We start from the raw sequence: 12235 nt of genomic DNA on the forward strand, positions 1-12235 counted from the left end.
CAGCCCCTGGCCGGGTGGCTGTTCTACAGAAACTGGGTAGAGGCCTGGGGGAGGGCTGAAGAGAGAAAGAGGGCAGGAGGGAGGGAGGAGGGAAGGAGGGGGGCAGGCCCTCAGGATTCAGGGCACACGCGGGCAGGACTCTGACCTGCATCCATGCTGTGGTTCATCTGGTGGTCGCTGGTTTCTCCATCTTCACTCAGGTAGCCAGGGGGCGGGGTTTCTGAGAAGCAGAAGGAAGGGCTTGATTAACTGGCCTCCACAGCTCGGAGAGATTTTTTGCAAATGCTCTCACATTCGCACCCTGTGCCGGTGGCCGCGCTGGAGGGATCATGGGCCTCAAAGCAAGGACACAGCTCTTGGCCCCGCTGTCCTCTGCCTCCCACCTCAGGCTTCCCCCCTGACCGCTACTTCATGCCCACCTCTGTTCACACCACCCTACTCCAAAGTCTGAGATGGCTGCTTCTAGAACCTCTGCCAGGCTGACGTTACCCCCTCCTTCAAGGTCAGGCTGACGACCACCCTCGAGGGAGGCGGCTGACTTGCTTCAGCATCGCCCATCTCTGTCCTGCAAAGGGCGACCCCTCAAACCAAACCGCTCTCTGGCTCTGCTGCCTGCTCCCGGGCAGAGGCCTGGCTATTCGGTGTCTCTTTAGGGGACCTCATAGCTTCCCAAGTGGGTTTCGAGTTCAGCGGCAGCAGAGACCACGATCTGCTTGTCTGAGTGACCCCGGACCCTGACTGAGGCCGCTGAATGAACACAGCAGGGGGCCTGCCCTGGGGAGCAGCGGCCCAGGAGGATCTGACAAGGCTGGTTCTATAATGTGGGTCTCTCCCAACTGCGGTGATCCTCACACACAGGCCTGCCCTCACTCGGGGTGAAAGCTGGTCCCCAGGAGACTCACTCGGGGTGAAAGGACGCTCTGAAGGAACACAGCATGGCCCCTGCCCAGCAGCCACTGCCCTGCAGGGACCGGCTGCAGGCTGTCTCCCTGGCCTGGGGATTCACACGCTGTCTGCCTGTGAGTGAGGGGCTCCTGGAGGCACCTGTGCTCACTGACAGCGGGGCCCACGTCTCCTTGCGGAGGGAACACACGACCTGGGCCTCTGCCCCCCGCCGGGCCGGCACTCAGCGGGCTGACTCACAGGCCAGCTCTGCGCTCGCCCACGCGGCTCTCGGTGAGAGGAACACAGCATCGCTATTTCCGCCTCCAAAATAAATGACTGCACTGAGGCCGGGCGGAAGGGTCACACCGCCGCTCCTCGCAGCCAAGAAAAGCATCGTTAGGAATCGGGAGCCAAGGCCTGGGGCCTCTCCCAACGGGGATGTGGTTCTGAGTCAGGGGCCAGCACTGTGTGCGCGAGGGGGGCGGGAGGCCGAGGGGGCCCACGTGGGGCAGTGGGATTGGTGTCCCCAGGCTGCTCCGGGCCGCACCGCCAGCACCCACCTGGAATATTGCTCTGCGGCTCGATGCCCGCGGGGAAGTTAGTGTTCTCGGGGATGGAATGGCTGTAGTCGTCCAGCGGGGGGAACTCGGCCGGGATCTCTGTGTGGCGTGGCACCAGCACCGGAGGTAGAACTGCCCGGGGGAGACAGAGCAGAGGTGAACTGAGGTCCTGCACCCCCAAATACACCGCTGACCCTCCCTCAGGGAGAGGAAGGAGGTGAACCGAGGCCCTGCACCCCCAAATACACCACCGACCCTCCCTCAGGGAGAGGAAGGAGGTGAACCGAGGCCCTGCACCCCCAAATACACCGCCGGCCCTCCCTCAGGGAGAGGAAGGAGGAGAGGAAAGGGGGCGGGGGAGGCGGTGACAGGAAGCATCTGCAGACCCCGGAGCGGGGCCGTACCTGGGGTCTCCACCCTCTGGTAGTGGTAGGGGTTCACGCAGACCTCGTCCTTCTTCATGTTGAAGGCGAACTCACACAGCTCCATGGCCCGCAGCTCGTGGTGGCTGTGCAGGTCGGGCCATCGCCACAGGCGGCAGTAGATGACGTGGGGGAGCCCTTTCCGATGGGACACCTGCAGCCGGCCATCCAGGGACCTGCCGGGACCGAGGAGCAGAGAGAGACAGTGAGGTGGATGTGGCCTGCCTCCTCCGAAGTCCTGCCTGCCGAGGCCCGAGCGAGCCGGCTGGCAGGGACGTGGGAGCCCTCCCTCGCTCCCTTCTCTCAACGCGGAGGCCGAGGTCAGAGAACGCTAACCTGGTGCTGGCCGGGATCCCGGGAGCACACAGAGGCCCACCGAGGAAGGCTGTGCCTCCAGGGGCTGCAGAGTGGGCTTGGCTCCCCCAGGCCCTGGGGGAGGGCTCACCCCTCCACACACGCGCGCACACACACACACACACACACACACACACATAAAAAGGAAGGGCACTTGAGCCCCGGTCTGCACAGGTCCAGGAGCCAGGGGAGGGGGTGGGGGCCAGGGATGAGCGAGGAAATGAGCTCTTTAGGTACGTGCATGGGTAACAAAGCACACAGCACGGCTCTAATCGCTCTCCACACTCACCTGCGCCTCCCTCACACCAGAAAACAAGAAAAGCAACACTAAAACAACTCCAAACGTGTCTTTTTTAGGTGACATTTGTGATGAGCTGGGAGAGGAAGAGGGACACTAAAGGGATGTTGAAATGGCAACAGCCTGCACTCAGCCCTCCCGGGAGTCCCTTTCAGGGTGAGGGTTGTTTGCAGGGGAATCCAGGAGTCACCACAGGGCTGTGCCCGGGCCGAGCAGCAGCCGAGCCCCTGGCACCACACCACACTCAGTTCTGCGACTGTCCCCGATCCGAATTGGCCAGACACACAGCAAATGGCAGTGCCCTGTCCCTGTCAAACCACATCCTCCGTGGGGACTTGGCCTCTGAGCAGCTGTGACCCCTACCTCTCAGGCCAGGCCCAGGGTGGGCCCGGGACGAGCAGGTCGGGTCCACGGAAGCTCATGTAAAAGGTAGAGCCTACCCACCCGACTACACCAGAACCTCCTTCTTTATAAAACCCCAGGTAACGGCATGACAAGCACGCTGGGCAGCAGACGGGACTGGCAGCTCAGGGCTGGCAGGAGCCCCGTCAGCCAAGAGCAGGTGGGCAGGCCGACGGCTTCCAGAGGGGCAGGAGGCTCCAGATCAGGGGTCCTCAAACTTTTTAAAGTGGGGGCCAGATCACGGTCCCTCAGAGAGCTGGAGGGCCGGACTATATGAACTACTAATTCCTACTGTAACACCTCGGCTGCACTCACTGCTCAAAAAACCTGGCGGGCCGGATCAGACTCCTCTGCGGGCCGCATGTGGCCTGCGGGCCGTAATTTGAAGACCCCTGCTCCAGATGATGTCTAGTCCCAGACAGGCAAGGGGAGTCTACACACACACACACACACACACACACACACACACACACACACAATATTAACATGGATTCTGTAAACACCGACTCTGTGTGGCACTGGAGACAGAGCAGTGGGCACAGCTTTTCTACAGCTGGGCGGGGCTGGGCGGGGCTGGCCGAGAGGCATTTGCGAGCTCTCCCTCCCTGTCCCCATGTGACGGAGGGCACCCATTTGCCTGACTAAATGGGACTTACGGGCGCTCCCTGAGGAGCAGGCAGGAATGGGGCAGCCAGTGGATGATGAAGGTGACCGAGGCCAAGGTCTGAGTGTGGGGTGGACTGTGATGTGGTCATCATGGGTGTTTGTATTTGATGGGAAAGAGGGTCAAGAAGTGGGTGAAAGAGGACAGAAGGTTTATCAGACCCGCAGGCAAAGAACTTCCATTTCCTGTTTCCTCATCCAATCCTTTCTATGTTATGTGGGCGTTTCCTCTCAGGGCCTGAAGAGCTTGGCTGAACAACTACAGGCACGGAAAGCTCCAGGCAAAGAGGAGGGAAGGAGAACAGAGGAGAAGGGAGATTAAAGGGGAGCAGTACAGGGGAAAGGGGAGAGGACAGGAGAAGGTGGAGAGGAGGAAGAGAGGAGGGACACAAAGAGGAAGGATGGATGGGGGAGAAAGCGGAGGCAGAAGAAGGGGGGGACGGGTCAAGAAATGTCCTTCAGGTCAAATAAAACAAACTGAATGGATGCATGTATCTCTGTTCTGCCCAAAACAGTGAGCAGGAAAATAGCAGAAGAAAGTGGGACGCAGATGGCCGAATGGGAACAGACAGCAGAGCGGAGAGAGCTGAAACCAAGCACCTATCAGAGGAAGCCAACGAAAGTGATTCCATTTGCGCCTCAGAACCTGGGACTTGGGGATTGAAGGCACCACACTTCTCAGGATGAGGCTGAAAACAGGAGGATGGGTTGGAAGTTTATAGAAGAGGCAGTCAGATCCCACCGCCCATTTCCAAGCCCCACAAACAGGGCCTCCCCAGTCCTATGAGAGGCCATCCATGCCATGGATGGGCAGTATTTTCCAGAAGTCATTGGGTCCATCTCCCTGCTTCTGGGCCATACAACCTCTAACTCATGGCATGGATGGCATCTCATACAATCCCTAACTCATGGCATGGATGGCATCAGCAGAAAATAAACTGGAGAGGGGGCTCTGGATGGGGCCACTAGGGCACAGCTTGGGATGAAGGTCAGATGAGGGCTGAGATGAGGATTCCTGGAGGCTCCCGTGCTCACCGGTACCTAGAACAGTGACGAATGGCCCATGTCCCCACCCCCTCCGGTGAAGAAATTAAACAGCTCAGCCCATAAGAGACCTGCAATCTGACAAAATGACTATACAGGATAGCCCACCAGCCAACAGGCTGGAGCATTTCATGTGTTTTTATTGCCTCACTCTTAAATATAAATGCACAGCCCAAACCCAGCATTTTAAAGATAGCCACTGACAGGAGGCACAGAGGAAGAAATAAGGAGGGAGGGAAAAGGCAAGTCTGAGGCAAGAAAGAGGAAACTTCCAAAGTAAATAAAACAGAACAAATACTAATATTCAATATATTCAACTAATATATTGAAATAAGATATTGCAATCCTAGAATAGGAAGCTTTATAGACTATTAAAAATAAAATCTCTTGGAAACAAAGAAGAATATAAATTAAAAATGCAAGAAAGAATCAAGTCAAGGACTTCTTGAATTCTTAAACTATTATTTACATTAATTCTTTTGATAATATAATTAATTTAAAAAAAAAAAACAAGGGAGCTATAGTAATCAAGGCAGTGTGGTCATAACAAACAAACAAACAAACTCCCTGAGAAAGAGATGATGGAACCTAAGAAAGTCCAGAAATAGTCACATATATCTGAACAACAGATTTTGGACAAAGGTCCAAAGACAAAGAGGAAGGCCAGGCTTTTCTATAAATGGCGCCAGAAGAGTTGGGTATCCAAATACAAGAAAAATGAACTTCAGTCTACACTGGCCCCCAGTTCAAACATGAGCTGAAGTGGATCCTAATATAAAGCTGAACACAATGCAACTTCTAGAAGGAAACAGGAGAAATGCCCTGTGACCTTGTGATAGGCAAGCCTTGCTTAGATATCACACCAGAAACACATTCCATTTTTTTTAAAAGTTGATAAATTCGACCTTATCAAAATGTAAGCTTCTGGTCTTTGAAAGTTACTGTGAAGAGACTAAAAAGACAAGACACACATTGGGAGAAAACATGGGCAAAGTCCCTATCTGATCAAGGACCTATGTCTGAAATATATAAAGAACTCTGAGACGCTCAATATTAAGGAAACAACCGACCCAACTGTAAAAACACGCCAAGAACAACAAGGCCATTTGACCAGGATCACACGGCAGTCCGCACAGGCCCGCGGAGGAGGGGGCATGGCTCCTGGCTGCCGGGCTGGAGCCAACGGACAGCAGGGCAACGGGCATGCTCTCCAGCTCACGAGCACGTGAGCACTGGGCTGCGGGGCAGCGTCTTCCAGAAGTCACCCCGGTCCATGCCCCTGCTTCTGGGCCATACAATCCTAACGCATGGCACGGATGGCATCCCATTCATTCCCAATGCGTCGGCGACAACTCCTCTTGGTTTAGCCTGGGCTGCCCAGAGCCAACCCGGGTAGTCAGTCAGTCCCCCTTCTCCCTGTCCTGCTCAAAACACAGGCAGATGCTTCCGAAGTAATGCCAGTGCCAGCAGTTGGGGAGTTCCAGCTGCTGGCTTTCATTTAGCTGATGTGTCTGTCACACCCCCTCTCGGGCCACACAGGGCACCAGGTCTATTTTAAGTTAGTCCAATAAACAGGTCTTCCTTCTGAGCTGATGTTACCATAACAGGCTCAGTTGCAGGAAAGGACCCATTTGTGACCCACTCTCCTGACCCAGCCTTCCTTGCGGCCCAAGACCAGCTGCTGGGCTCAGACCGTCCCAGGAATCTGGCCTTTGCCTCCTTCCCATCTGTGACAGAGATCTCTTCTCACACCCCTGGCTTCCTGACGAGAGACCCCGCCCCTCCCTCCGCTGCCCCCCCCCCCCAAGTCTTTCTCCAGTAACTCCCTCCAGCTCCTTTGACAGAGTTTTTAATTCTTAAATATACTCTTCACCAGCTGAACCATTTCCTGTGGCAGGAAATTAGGTTTCCTCCCATTGGCTCCAAGTGGGACCCATAAAGTATCCCAAAATGGTGGTAGGAGCCACAGCCAAGGATGTGGACATGCTGGAGTCCAAAGCCAACAGTGAGGGGAAGCCTGCCAGAGGCTCCCGGGCGGGGGGAGAGGGCAGGGCTGGGCCCACCGCCTGCCGCATGCCACTCGGGTCCTCTCTTACCAGTGACCTTCTCCCCATAGCCATCTGGAGGCCAATGTGAATGCTGGTGGATCTGGTCGTGGGTGAGGGAGAAGAGTGGAAGCAGAGAACATAAGCTCCAGAAACATACAAAGATCTATTATTTAGCATGAACCGTGTGCCAGGCACACAGCTACTGTGTGAAAATACAAAACTGGCAAAGCCCAGTATATCCTGCCCTCACCAAGCGCAGAGAACTTAAGGGGCTTGCCCACGGCCAAGTAACTTGTGAAAGGCAGGACCAGAACTGAAACCCAAACCAGTGCTGAGAAATGGAGGGTGAGGAGTGGGCGGAGCAGCACTTTTGCTGCTACCCCACTGCTGCATCCCTGTCAGGGAGTGGACCTCCTAGCAATCGTCAAATAGCTCTGAACACCCATCATGTCCCGGGCACTGTGCTGGTTACCTGAGCCAATGAATTGAACAAAAAGTAAATTTGTAAACACTGAAGCTGATTTTAGTTAGCACATCCAATACGAAACTTCCTAGCTTCTTTCAGAAACAGGCTCGCTCTTGTCCTGCCTATTTGGAGCAGTAGTAACAACAGTGGGCAGGAGTTGCTGCCACGCTTTGCCAGGCACTGTGCTGGCCACTGGATGTCTGCAGTAGGTGGAATCAGTCGCCCTCTCTGTACCCTGGCCCTTTGCTGGATGGCTCTGCTGCTCCTCCTCCCATGGGTGGAGTGTACGTCCTTGTCCCTTGACTTTGGGTTAGGCCAATGCTCGGCAAACCATGGCTCACTAGCCACATGCGGCTCTTTGGCCCCTTGAGTGTGGCTCTTCCACAAAATACCACGTGTGGGCGCACGCACATGTACATTGCAATTGAAACTTTGTGGTCCGTTTTCGGCTCTCAAAAGAAATTTCAATCGTTACACTGTTGATATTTGACTAATGAGTTTGCCGATCACAGGGTGAGGCTATTGCTTTGGTCCATGAAACATCAGCAGGACGGGTAAAGTACCATCGTGTGTTTCTGCTTGCCCTCTTGCACCACCTCTGCCCTCACCATGGGAAGAGCTTTCCTGGGGCAGCTGCTGCCCTTCAGCCTGGGCCCAGGAACCAACAGGTGGAAGAGACTGAGCCAATCCTGCAGCAAAGAGCCCAGCCCAGGTGAGCCACAGAAGCATAAACAATCATCGTTTTGGGGTGGTGTGTTACCCAACACTAGCTGACCACTACATTACCTGTCTTTCCGATAAACTTGCAAGCATTACTGATGGAGAAATAGAGTGTCTGAAAGGTCACCCAACTCTGCAAAGGTCCAGAGTTCATCTCAAATGAATTCAGGCTTTGTGACTCACTCTTCCCTAAGTATAATGGCTTTGATGCTATTTCCTGACCTTGACGAGAATACGGTGACATGACTTAACCATTCCAGGAGGACATCGTTTTTATTTCTAGAGAACAACATCCCTATAGGCTTTCAGAATCAATTTGCATCACATATGAACTTATACCCAAATGCTCAACTAATGTTAATTTTTTGAAGTGGCCCAAGTAGCATATTGACAACTCGGTATGTTATCAATATCAAACCAAACCTCTGGCATCCATTCCAATGCAATTTATTCTTTGTCTTGACTTTTCCCCTGGTATCTGCTATATGTTCGTGTAAGGAAAGGGGATTAGTTCCCATCTTGGGTCGGGTTACCAATTGCTACTACAAAGCCACACCCATGCCCACACTTCCCCACTTCCCAGAGCATGCAGGCTGCAGCTGGCAGGCCCGTCTGCTCTGAACGCCTATACTTCCCTCCCACACCAGTGACATGAGTCCTCACCTCTTCCCCTTGGACAACAAGCAAGCTAGCATGCTAGCCCCTGCTCACAGACCTACAAGAAAATCTTTGCATGCCACTCTTCCTGAGCTTTGTATTTTGTGTGGGTTTTGTTTTCGTTTCTTTTTTCTTTTTCTTTCCCTTTTTTTAAAAAAAAATATATTTTTATTGATTTTTTTTAAGAGAGGAAGAAAGAGGGATGGAGAGTTAGAAACATCGATGAGAGAGAATCATCCATCAGCTGCCTCTTGCACACCCCCTACTGGGGATGTGCCCGCAACCAAGGTACATGCCCTTGACCGGAATCAAACCTGGGACCTTTCAGTCCGCAGGCCGACGCTCTATCCACCGACCCAAAACGGTTTCGGCTTTTTTCTTTTTCTTATTCTAAAATAGAACAAGGCCTGAATGACTTCAAGTGTGAGTTAGGTGTGCACTCATCAAGCCTTCTAAAAAGGCAGAAAAAATCCTGCTGGGGATTTGAACAGGCTCCTTGCCTTGGTTCCACTTGGCCTCTGAGCAGTGGTCTGTCCTGAGATATCACTCTCCCTTCTGCACCTGAAGACGCAAGGATCAGAAGGTGCTTCTCCTCCACGCCATGGACAGCCCAGGACAACTAGCTGATAGAGCAGCAAATAGAAAAGCCCTGAAAACTCTCCTGCTGGGATCACTTCCTCTGGGAAAACATAGCCCCAAACCAGCGCTGCTATGTTCTGAGCAGATCTGCTGGGGGCCGTGTGCCGAGGCCTCCAGCTGCAGGAGACGCACCGCAGAGGCCTGCCGCTCAGGGAACCGTGTCCCGGTCAGCGTGAGCTCAGGCTGGAAGTCCACCTGAAAACCCACTTGGGAGGACGACAGACAGCGGGTCCTGTGGGCAGTTGAGAGCGTCTTGCGGAATCCCTTCCTTCGTGGTTGAGGAGACGAGACTGAGGCATTAGGAGCCTCCAGGTCACCCAGCAAATGCACTGAGGGCACGAAGGCAGCCTCCCAACTGCCATTTCCCTGCAGCCAGGCTTCCCTGTTGATGAGCCTGGGAAGTCCACTTTCCCGCCTGGTGAGTCAAGGACGACAAAACAAATTCTTTTCTTTGTTGTTCTGAATCTTACAGTTGCCTGAAGGTCTCACGCTTTAAGATGGCAAAAGCTGTTTTCAAACATGAGCTGAGCCATCAGTGCCTCTGGGTGGACAATGTACACTGTAATTCCTGTGCTATCACTGCAACGTCCTGAGGTTTGAAATTACATTAAAGTAAAAAGAAACTGGGCTTTGAGCTATACGCTGAATATACTATTTTCAGACACTTTCAACATTGTCATTGGTGGTTGGTGTCTAAATACAAAGAGTGGCCAGATTATTATGATCTCTGAACGCATAATAATCTGGCCACTCAGTGGATATCTTATATAATAAAGGCTAATATGAAAATTGATACCTCAACCAGGAGTTCGACCAGCAGGTAGGCCAGCTAACTGCCCATGTCCCCTCCCCCTGGCCAGGCTGGCTAGACCCCACCTATGCATGAATTCATGCATCGGGCCTCTAATACACACACATACACACACACACACACACACACACACACACTGACTGGCCAGATTATTATGTGTTCAGAGATCATAATAATCTGGCCACTCAGTGTAAAAAGCAACGTTTCCAGCGTCAGCTTTTTCTGTTCACTTGGCAGCGCCGAGAAGGAAGCAGGCTAGGTGAGGCTTGTGGTAGAGTAGGTTCTGGAAAATTGAGGTTTCACTGGAAGCTCTGCCACAGTGACCACACGCTCCAGCCCAGTGTCATAATGTCCTGAGCAAGTTCTGGAAGTACTTTGAGCACGTTTTTAATATTCCCTTTAGACTGGCCCCTGAGCAGCTGCCACTGGCATTTCACAACCTTGATACCAGTCATTAAACCATTTCCACCAAGAACAACCAATTCCCATCTGAACTCACAGATGGATCATATCCGGTGTTTCAGGCTGCCAAATCGGGGGAACACCCAGGCAAATGCCAGGCTGAAGCCCCCATGCTGTGCTTTATATATATATAAAATACACACACACACATATATATATATATATATATATATATATATATATATGTATATATATATATATTTATTGATTTTTTACAGAGAGGAAGGGAGAAAGAGATAGAGAGCTAGAAACGTCGATGAGAGAGAAACATCAACCAGCTGCCTCTTGCACACCCCCTACCGGAGATATGCCTGCAACAAAGGTACATGCCCTTGACCGGAATCAAACCTGGGACCTTTCAGTCCGCAGACCGATGCTCTACCACCGAGCCAAACCGGTTTCAGCCTGTGCTGTGCTTTAGAGCGGTGGCTAGTCTATTCTCCACTCCTCCCTCCGAGGCTCTGGCAGCCAGCCAGCTCAGGACCACAGCAAGCGGGGCTCCTGGGCCTGAGTGTGAGCCCCACAGGTTGCAGGAGCCTCAAGGGAAGAAGCCAAGGACCACCGGCCCTGCCCTCTGCGGGCGGCTGGACCCCACAGGAAACACAGGAAGATCTGAACCTCTGGGCTTCCTTCCTCCCAATGGGCTGGGGAAGGGCACAGAGAGGGAGACTGATTTATGGAGAAAGCTCAGCTTCATTCTAACCACTGGACAGCACACAGACACTGAGAGCGTCCCAACATCGGGCTGTGAGAAAGGTGAGCCCCCCGTTTCTCAACCGAGCGCTCCCAACGTTTGGGGCCAGATAACTCTTTGGGAGGGCGTGCTGTCCTGTGCGCTGTGGGATGGTTAGCAGCATGCTGGCCTCTGTCTACCACATGCCAGTACTGGCCCCACCCCAGTTATCATCACCAAGCACGTCTCCAGACACTGCCAAAACGTCCCCTAGGGGCAAACTCACTCCCCCGGGTCCCTTGAGAACCATGGGTAAAGAGAAGGTTCTGGGAGGTGGGCGTAGGTCGGGGAAAACGGAAGCCATTTATAACTCTGAGGGAGGTGTTTACCGGTACTTCTCACGGGATACAGGAATGCTATGGGCTGGGCACCCCTACCCCCATTTTACAGGTGAAATATGTATGTAACACTGGATGACTTGCCCAAAGATGCTAAGAACAGCAGGCAGAAGTGCCTGGCCTTGAATCTGGGGGTTCCACCCCAAACCTGGTTCCCTATGAATGCAAAACACAGGGTTCAGTGTGTTAGAATCATCCTCGGGCTCTGGGGAGGCAGCTGTCCTTGTCCCCTCTTTTCCCTGCTGCAAAGAAAAGTAGTGAAGCCTTAAAGAAGAAGGAGGGAAAGGAGAAGGGGGAGGAGGAAGGGAAGGGCGGGGGCAGATTTCATTTGCAATCTTTCTATTTAACAGCTTCGGTTTCACAAACTTTTTTCTTTTCTTCCAGCACCAATTAGAGGGGCATGACTTTTTCTCAAGTGTCAGGATCCTAGAGGTTTCAAGTCGGAAATCGAAGATGCAACAGAGATCTGGGCTGGTCTCTGGTTGATGGAAGAAGGAGAAAGAACAATTGTGAGGCTTCACAGAACTTTCTGAGTGGCCGTTTCCCTCTGCCAGTTGACATTCACGGAGAGTGGGATGAAGCCTGAAGATCATCTATTCGTTTGTTTTTTTTAAAGAGATCGCCCCTGGCCCATTCAGGACCCTCAGATCTCTTGGCAACCTTCTGTTTAGATTAAGGCAGAAAGCACACTTTACCCTAGTTTTTACAACCCCCGACCACAAAGCTCACCTCA

The 12235-nt window shown here is 53.0% G+C and overlaps 1 protein-coding gene across 2 annotated transcripts in view; it reads right to left on the minus strand.

Annotated features, from left to right (window-relative positions):
- The window catches only part of SMAD3 (SMAD family member 3), a 120778-nt gene that overhangs the window by 24803 nt on the left and 83740 nt on the right, over window positions 1-12235 (minus strand). For both annotated transcript variants that reach the window (XM_084887531.1, XM_084887532.1), the window contains exons 2-4: window positions 1850-2043; window positions 1446-1577; window positions 146-220 (exon numbers count right to left, since the gene is read on the minus strand). In XM_084887531.1, coding sequence (XP_084743657.1) covers window positions 146-220; window positions 1446-1577; window positions 1850-2043 — 401 coding nt within the window. The remainder of the gene's footprint in view (window positions 1-145; window positions 221-1445; window positions 1578-1849; window positions 2044-12235) is intronic.

This window comes from Pipistrellus hanaki, assembly GCF_964339955.1.
Source record: "Pipistrellus hanaki genome assembly, chromosome: 1".
NCBI lineage: Eukaryota > Metazoa > Chordata > Mammalia > Chiroptera > Vespertilionidae > Pipistrellus > Pipistrellus hanaki.